The 9,041-nt window shown below is 48.9% G+C and overlaps 1 protein-coding gene across 1 annotated transcript in view; it reads left to right on the plus strand.

Annotated features, from left to right (window-relative positions):
* Positions 1-6,569, plus strand: part of Fgr (FGR proto-oncogene, Src family tyrosine kinase) — a 26,761-nt gene extending 20,192 nt beyond the window's left edge. The window contains exons 6-13 of the mRNA XM_021201210.2: positions 382-485; positions 655-804; positions 3,199-3,354; positions 3,486-3,665; positions 4,063-4,139; positions 4,435-4,588; positions 5,845-5,976; positions 6,086-6,569. Coding sequence (XP_021056869.1) covers positions 382-485; positions 655-804; positions 3,199-3,354; positions 3,486-3,665; positions 4,063-4,139; positions 4,435-4,588; positions 5,845-5,976; positions 6,086-6,294 — 1,162 coding nt within the window. The 3' untranslated portion in view covers positions 6,295-6,569. The remainder of the gene's footprint in view (positions 1-381; positions 486-654; positions 805-3,198; positions 3,355-3,485; positions 3,666-4,062; positions 4,140-4,434; positions 4,589-5,844; positions 5,977-6,085) is intronic.
* The last annotated feature ends 2,472 nt before the right edge of the window (positions 6,570-9,041 follow it).

Raw genomic sequence — 9,041 nt, forward strand, 5'->3', positions numbered from 1 at the left:
AAAGATTTATTTATTATATGTAAGTACACTGTAGCTGTCTTCAGACACTCCAGAAGAGGAAGTCAGATCTTGTTACTGATGGTTATGAGCCACCATGTGGTTGCTGGGATTTGAACTCCAGACCTTCAGAAGAGCAGTTGGGTGCTCTTACCCACTGAGCCATCTCACCAGCCCCAATCCTGGTCTTTCTTGGCATCGACCATGTGTGCCAGACACTTTTCCATTCCCCTTCTCTGGGATCCTTATACTCAAATCATGAAGCAGATTATAACAGTCCATTTATCAGATGAGGAAACAGGCTTGGCTGGTGCGGTGACTTCCGGGGAAGATGAACTGGCATTTAGAGTGAATGTGCCTGATTCTGCCTGCTTTTCCTAACAGGTGGTACTTTGGGAAGATCAGTAGAAAGGATGCAGAGAGGCAGCTTCTCTCATCTGGTAACCCCCAGGGGGCCTTTCTCATTCGGGAAAGCGAGACCACCAAAGGTGGGTTGGTACAGCAGGCATACCACCAGACATTAAGGACAGTGGGGCAGTGCTTGGGTCAGGGCAGGTGGAGGGGCAGAGCCAAGCTGGGCTCTGGGAATTGCCTTTGGGGGCCTCCTCCTGCTCTAAGTCTGAGGGAGAAGAGGACTAAGCGACCCTTTCCACCCAGGTGCCTACTCCCTGTCCATCCGTGACTGGGACCAGAACAGAGGCGATCACATAAAGCATTATAAGATCCGAAAGCTGGACATGGGCGGCTACTACATCACCACACGGGCCCAGTTTGACTCTATACAGGACCTGGTGCGGCACTACATGGGTGAGCAGCTCAGTGTGACCGACAGTGTTGTCACTACGGGGAGACTGGAGCCCGGAGAACAAAAAGATCTCCTGAAAAAGCAGTGGCTAGGCCAAGTTCGTGTGTCCTTAGGTCAGGATCCTGCTCTGTGTGGAGTCTGTGCAGCCGGAGACATGACCAGGCAGTGCCTCCAATGTTCTTGCTTCCTGGCTTAAGCCTGGGGAACTTTTGAAATTTTTCATTTTATTTTTTTTATGTGCGTCAGAGGACAACTCCTGGAAGTTGATTCTCTCCTTCAACCAAGAGGGTCCTGGGGATCAAACTCAGGTCATTGGGGTTGCCAGCAGACACCTTCTTTACCTGCTGAGCAAAATCTTGCTGGCTTTTGTCAATGGAAACTTTGTGGGGCCTTTGTTCTCCTTTGTTCTCTCTCTCTCTCTCTCTCTCTCTCTCTTTCTCTCTCTCTCTCTTTCTGTGTGTATGTGTGTTTGTGTGCCTAAATCAGAGGACAACTTGCAGAAGTAAGTCCTTTCCTTCCGCCATAAAGATCCCGGAGACCAAGCCCGGGTGGCTAAGCTGGCTGCTGGCTCACGCCTTACCTGCTGAGTCACCATGCTGGCCCTATTGTACTTCCTAGGCAGAGTCATCTATCTGTCATAGGCTCTAAACCAGCAATTCTCAACTTTCCTAATGCTGTCACCCTTTAATACAGTTCTTCATGGTGACCCTTCCAACCATAAAATTATTTCCGTTGCTACTTCATTGCGGTAATCTTGCTACTGTTATGAATTGTAATGTACATATCCGACGGGCAGGATATCTGATATGCGACCCCAGAGGGGTCATGGCGCACAGGTGGAGAACTGCTGCTCCAAGCCGTGGGTTGCAGAAGTTGATCAGAGCTTTGTGGAGGCTACCTGGACGTCAGGGACAAGGCTGAAGGAGCGGCCCCTTGGACAGCTGCGGTCATTGCCCATGCGGTGACAGCAAACAAGCAGAAGCCAATGATTCTGAACCTGAATGGGAAGCAGCAAGGACCTGACCAGACCGAGGCCTGCCTCTCGTCCCCATCTTGACTGGTTAGGCCCAGGACGAGATCTGTGTCAGGAACGGACGCATGTCCACAGTTTCGCCTCGAAACCTTACCTCTGTTTTCACCTGTCAGAACTGGTCCTTGTCCTCAAAGACCTGGCTGGAGGCCATCTCCTAGGTGGACCCACAAAGTTCCCACAGGGGTCACCTCTCTTTTGTGTTCGCCTACTCAGAGGACTGAATTATCTTCTTTCCTGTCTGTGAGCTCAAATAGGAACCTTTTTTATCTTCTGTTTTTGTTTTTTTTTTTTAGAATGTGAATTGGTCTTTTTTTATTTTTTATTTTTTTAGATTTATTTATTTATTATATGTAAGTACACTGTAGCTGTCTTCAGACACCCCAGAAAAGGGCATCAGATCTCATTATGGATGGTTGTGAGCCACCATGTGGTTGCTGGGATTTGAACTCATGACCTTCAGAAGAGCAGTCAGCACTCTTAACTGCTGAGCCATCTCTCCAGCCCCTGGTCTTTTTTTAAAGATTTATTTATTTATTATGTATATGAGGTTTATTTATTATTATATGTAAACACACTGTAGCTGTCTTTAGACACACCAGAATAAGGCATCAGATCCCATTATGGGTGGTTGTGAGCCACCATGTGATTGCTGGGATTTGAACTCAGGACCTTTGGAAGAACAGTCAGTGCTCTTTTTTTTGTTTTTTTGTTTTTGTTTGTTTGTTTGTTTTCAAGACAGGGTTTCTCTCTGTACCCCTGGCTGTCCTGGAACTCGCTCTGTAGACCAGGCTGGCCTCTGCCTCCTGAGTGCTGAGATTAAAGTTGTGTTACACCACTGTTTGTGCCTGGCTTTTCTTTCTTTGTTTCTTTCTCCCTTTCACTCTTTGTTTCTTTCTTTCTTTCCTTTTAATCCTGGCTTGTGAAGACAAACTGTAAACTATTTCAGTTTCTCTGGATTTATTTATTTATTTATTTAAGACCCTGTAGCCTGGGGCTGGAGAGATGGCTCAGCAGTTAAGAGCACTGACTGCTCTTCCAGAGATCCTGAGTTCAATTCCCAGCCACCACATGGTGGCTCACAACCGTCTGTAATGGGATCTGATGCTCTCTTGTGATGTGTCTGAAGACATCTTTGGTGTACTCATATTCATAAAATAAATAAATCTCTTTAAAAAAAAAAAAAAAAAAAAAAGGCCCTGTAGCCTAGGCTAGAACCAAACTCCTTTCTCTTTCCTCAGCCTACTGAGTGCTAGAATTACCAGCATGAGCCACCATAGTCCGCTAGGCCCTGGTTATTTACGACATAGGAGTGAGTATCCATAACTTGTCATGTGTGACCTCCTTCCATCTGCCCTTCCTACAGAAGTGAATGATGGTCTGTGCTACTTGCTTACGGCGCCTTGTACCACCATGAAGCCCCAGACTCTAGGCCTGGCCAAGGATGCCTGGGAGATCGACCGTAGCTCCATAACCCTGGAACGCAGGCTGGGCACCGGCTGCTTTGGAGATGTGTGGCTGGGTAGGAGATGGGGGTGGGGGTGGGGAGGGTGGATGCCGGGGGTGGGGGTGGGAGGGGGGTTCTCTAGGGTCTGGGAAAAGGCACAGGGCTTGCGGGGAGCCAGTCCTGATGAGTATGCGGCCACCGAGCAGGCACGTGGAACTGCAGCACAAAGGTGGCAGTGAAGACGCTGAAGCCGGGCACCATGTCCCCGAAGGCATTCCTGGAGGAGGCACAGATCATGAAGCTGCTGAGGCACGACAAGCTGGTGCAGCTGTATGCGGTGGTGTCGGAGGAACCCATTTATATTGTGACAGAGTTCATGTGCTATGGTGAGGGGGATAGGGTAGGAGGCGAGGTTTGGATGGTTTGGATCCGGACCACCTGCAAAGGGACTAGAAACTGTAAAGTTCCAGGGGGTGGGGGGAGAGGTTAGGGGCGGGGACTGTTGCGGAGGGCGGGGCCTCCTCTTGCTAGAAGGTGCTTAGCCAACAAGTGGATCCCTTTGAGCATACCAGGCAAGCTCTGGGATGGAGAGCGGACCTGGAGAGGGGTCCAAGTGGCTCGTGTCCAGTGGTTCGGAGGTGGAGTCAGAACAGGAAGGTTGATGTAGGTGAAAGAACGGGGAGAGAGGGGGCAGAATGAGGCTAGATTGGCTGGGCCAATCAGTGTGAGAAAGCTTGTTGGAAGTAGGGGCTACCTGCTCATTTTCCGGCTGCTTCTCCCTAGGTAGCTTGCTGGATTTCCTAAAGGATCGAGAGGGTCAGAACTTGATGCTGCCCCATCTAGTGGACATGGCTGCCCAGGTAAGCTGGACCAGCAGGCTTCATCTCCCAGACTTCTATCGTCCTTCCATAAACCCATACGCCTACACCCACGAAAACTACAGCCTAACCCAGGTTATGAGCTCTGAGACCTGAGGCAGGAAGATATTGTTGAGTCTCCCCATGTGCTCTGAGCAGCTGTAGGGTGGGGGTGGGGTGTCCATCGGGACAGTGGAGTTTTCAGGAGACTCCCACACACCCCTCAGGTGTAATTATGGTGTTATGAGCCCACGCTAGCGCTACCTGCCTCTCACTTCCTTCCCCCACTCCCTCCTAGGTAGCGGAGGGCATGGCCTACATGGAACGCATGAACTATATCCACCGAGACCTGAGGGCAGCCAACATCCTGGTGGGGGAATATCTAACATGCAAGATTGCTGACTTTGGGCTGGCACGCCTCATAGAAGACAATGAGTATAATCCCCAACAAGGTGAACCTCACTAGAGACCAAAAACTCTAAGGGTTTGCCATGTACCCCACAGAGTAGGAAACGCTTCCCCATCCCTGATGATCCCAGACACCCCCGGTCCTGATGTTGAATCATATGCGATTCTGAGTTCAAGTCTCCCCTCCAAACACTAGTTACCCACATGTCTTGAGTTACCTAACTTGTATGTGTTACCATTTCTGATCTACAAAATGAAAATACTTAGTCCACAACAAGAAAATAAGTATTAAGCTGGGCATGGTGGCACACGCCTCCCAGCACTTGGGAACTTGGGAGACAGAGGCAGGCAGATTTTTGAGTTAGAAGCCAGTCTGGTCTACAAAGTGAGTTCCAGGACAGCCAGGGCTATACAGAGAAACCCTGTCTCGAAAAACAAACAAACAAAACAAAAAAAAAAAAAAAAAAAAAAAAAAAAAAAAAAAAAAAAAAAAAAAAAAAAGAAAGAAAGAAAGAAAGAAAGAAAGAAAGAAAGAAAATAAGTATTTATCAGCTACCCAATAAGTACCAGGTACTGCTAAGTCGTTAAGTCTTAAGCAGATTTAAACAGACTAACTTTAAGTCTTAAACAGAAGATAATAGGATATAATAACACCAGATCTGTAGCCAGAATGTCTAGTATGGATCCTAGCCACTTGTTGGTTGTACTGGCTGGGCAGAGAACTTATTCATCATCTTCTTTTCCTAACTGGTAAGTTGAGGTCAATGTAGTGAGGGCTTAATGTGTTAAATTTTTGTTTTGTTTTGTTTTGTTTTGTTCTTGTTTTTTTTCGAGACAGGGTTTCTCTGTATAGCCCTGGCTGTCCTGGAACTCACTCTGTAGACCAGGCTGACCTCGAACTCAGAAATCGGCCTGCCTCTGCCTCCCAAGTGCTGGGACTAAAGGCATGTGCCACCATAGCCCGGCTTAATGTGTTAATTGACATAGTTCCTAAAACAGTTCTGGGGCCTGTGGGCTGTAACTCAGTGGGAGAATGCTTGCTTAGTGGAAGGGGGACTGAATTTGCTCCCGGTGCCATAAAACTAAAACCAAGACAAATGAAACTGACCAGCTCTCAGTAAAGGCTAGAGAAGCAAAATCACATATAGAAAATAGCAGGCATTTCTGCTGTGCACAGAGACCTCTATGCTCCCGGTTCCCCCAAGAAATCCAATCCTAAAGTCCTCATTCTTTGAATCCAGCAGTTCCCAGGGACCTTCCCCCCTCCCCCATTAACCATCCTTCTCCCCAATATCTCCAGGAACAAAGTTCCCCATCAAGTGGACAGCCCCAGAGGCTGCCCTCTTTGGCAGATTCACTGTCAAATCAGATGTGTGGTCCTTTGGGGTTCTGCTCTCTGAACTGATCACCAAGGGCAGAGTTCCTTACCCAGGTGAGCCGGGAGTCAGGGGGTGTGGTCGTGGGGTGTGGTCGTGGGGAAGGGCCTTCTCCTCCCCTGCTCCCTTCTTCCTTCCACTGGCTGACAGAGCTCCATTCCTCAGGTATGAACAACCGTGAAGTGTTGGAACAGGTAGAGCATGGCTACCACATGCCATGCCCTCCAGGATGCCCCGCATCCCTGTATGAGGTCATGGAGCAGACCTGGCGCCTGGATCCAGAGGAGAGGCCCACCTTTGAGTACCTGCAGTGTTTCCTGGAAGACTATTTCACCTCCACAGAACCACAGTACCAGCCTGGAGACATAGCCTGACTGGGCATCAGTGACCCTCTGGGAGTACATACTTGCTCTTGCCAATCCCCCAGGGCACTCTGGTCCCAGGGCCCGAGACTTGGAACCCTGTGGAATCCTAGCACAGGATCAGAGAAGGTCCGACGCTCTGAAGCCATTTTACAGAGACTAGAAACTCATCTCTTACCTCCTCTGACCCCCAGTGTTCTTTCTTCCCTTCCCACCCATGCCCCATCCAGAAATCTGGGGCATCCCACTCATTTCACAGATGAAGTAAGTAGATGCTCAGAGCTCCTCTCTCGAACACTCTGACCCCAGTACCACTTTTCCTGTCCCATTAGGCTCCGGCATACCATTAGTCTCTCTCCCCATCTCCTAAAAATACTCATCCTTTGTCTAGTTATTTATAAAACTGTATTTCTCTTCTTCCACTTATCCCTTATTCCTGCTTTCCTACCTCCTATCAGCCTGCTCCAGCTCAGACCCTAAGAACTTAATTCTTAGCATGTCTTGGGTTTCTCTACGTTACAAGAGCAGAGATGACATCTTTGCTTGATTCCCCACCTTCAGACTGGATGCTCCAGTGCAGGCCCAGGTCTGAGGGAGAGAGCCGTTGAATGCTCACTGCCCCTCTGAGGGATGTGTATATGTTTATTCATTATGTAAGAACATGCACACCAGGCTAGGACCATTCCCTGAGCCATCTATGGAGAGGGGGTGGTAGTCTGCAGGAGGCGAACAGGGTAGCTTTGGCTATTTGTGGGGAAGATGAAGTGGGGTAGTGAGCAGTTCCCTCTTATCTACCAAGTATCAGATACCCATCACGTGGGGTTTCAGGACACCCCTATCCCCTACTGGTCACCCACATGTCAGTTTACCATGAATTGAGAGACCCAGAAGGCAGGTGATTGCAAATAAGACAAATGTGGTTTTGAATCTGCGTACAGCTAATTCCTTACCAGATTTCAGCCTACTTCCCAGCCATCACAGGCGCGCTGGCACAGTCTTAGGCCTCCCATGGCAGAGGCATGAAGAATACAACAAACTCTCTACAGCTCTCAGGTTCCCCAGAACACAGCAAGAGGGGGATGGAGGCCTAGCTCATAGGACCTCCCTGGGGAGTAGGGTGGGACCCACCCTACTGGGTAGAACCCACCCCAGGGAGCTTTTGGAGACCTTTGGAAGTATTTTTATTACAGTGTCTGGGAGCACCTACTAGCTGGGATCGGAGATGGTAGAGCATCTTTGATGTACTTCTTGGATCCTCCGTGGAGAAACTGGCAGCTGGCATTGCCTCTGTTTGGAAACCAGGAGAACAGGATATATGGAGTCCCACCTCTCCTGTCAGGAAGTGTTTATTGGCCCTCTGGCTTATTGATGGGAGAGAGGAAAGGAGCCCGGGAGTTTGGGGTCACTGATGCACTAGGCAATTACTAAGAATTGACTCTGATGGGCCCTTCACTGAGCAGGACCCTGGGCAGATAAAAATGAGTAAGAGCTATTCCTGTCCTGGAGGCTTTCCCTTGGGTGGAGAAATAATGAATAAATAAATAAACATATACTTACCTTTAAGGAAAAAAAAAAGAGGCACGGTCTCTTATAACCCAGGCTGACCTCAAACTCTCCACATAGCCAAGAAAGACCTTGACCTCCCAATCCTCCTGCCTCCACCTTCCAAATGCTGGGATTACAGTTGTGTCCCACCATGCCCAGGGTGGGGAGGCACACACCTTTAGTCCCAGCTCTAGGGAGGCAGAAGCAAGAAGATGGGCATGTGTTGGAGGCCAGCAGCAAGGCCCAGGACAGCTAGGGATAATAGACCCTATCTCAAACAAACAAACAAACAAACAAACAAACAAACTTGCCTGCTGACTCTCAGATGTGTTTGCAGCCTGTCTCCTGCATGGAACCTAACGCTGACACTGTTTTCTATGATTAGTTCCACTGGCTCAGAAAACCGAGGCCCGGGGTTATCTGATATGCCTGCATCACTCAGATGCACATGGTAGAGCTGATCTTACACAAAGCCCACGGTGGCCTCTTCACTAGACTTCATTACCGCTGGGCTTTGGAAAGAGTAGTGTGTGTGTGTGTGTGTGTGTGTGCGCGCGTGTGTGTGTGCGTGTGTGTGTGTGTGTGTGTGCGCGTGTGTGTTCTTTACTTATTGGCAGAAAGATTCCTAGAACCCTCTGCCAAACTGAGGAATCTAAAGGAAAGGGACAGAGTGGCATCTACTGAGAGTTCCCTGAGACTGGGGTTGTGCTAGAGGCTGTTGAATGGTGAAGATGTTGGAGAGATGGCTCAGCAGTTAGGAGCACCGACTGCCCTTCCAGAGGACTTGTGTTCAATTCCCAGCAACCACATGGCAGCTCACAACTGTCTGTAACTCTAAGAATTGACACCCTCACACAGACATGCACACAGGCAAAACACCAATACACATAAAAAAATAAATAAATAAATGAAGAGCCGGGCGGTGGTGGCGCACGCCTTTAATCCCAGCACTTGGGAGGCAGAGGCAGGCGGATTTCTGAGTTCGAGGCCAGCCTGGTCTACAAAGTGAGTTCCAGGACAGCCAGGGCTACACAGAGAAATCCTGTCTCCAAAAAAATAATAAAATAAAATAAATAAATGAAGAAAAAAAAAAAGATGGGAGAGCCGGGCATGGTGGCATATGCTTTTAATCCCAGCACTAGGGAGGCAGAGGTAGAGGCAGGCGAATTTCTGAGTTCGAGGCCAGCCTGGTCTACAAAGTGAGTTCCAGGACA

Source organism: Mus pahari, chromosome 6, assembly GCF_900095145.1.
Source record: "Mus pahari chromosome 6, PAHARI_EIJ_v1.1, whole genome shotgun sequence".
NCBI lineage: Eukaryota > Metazoa > Chordata > Mammalia > Rodentia > Muridae > Mus > Mus pahari.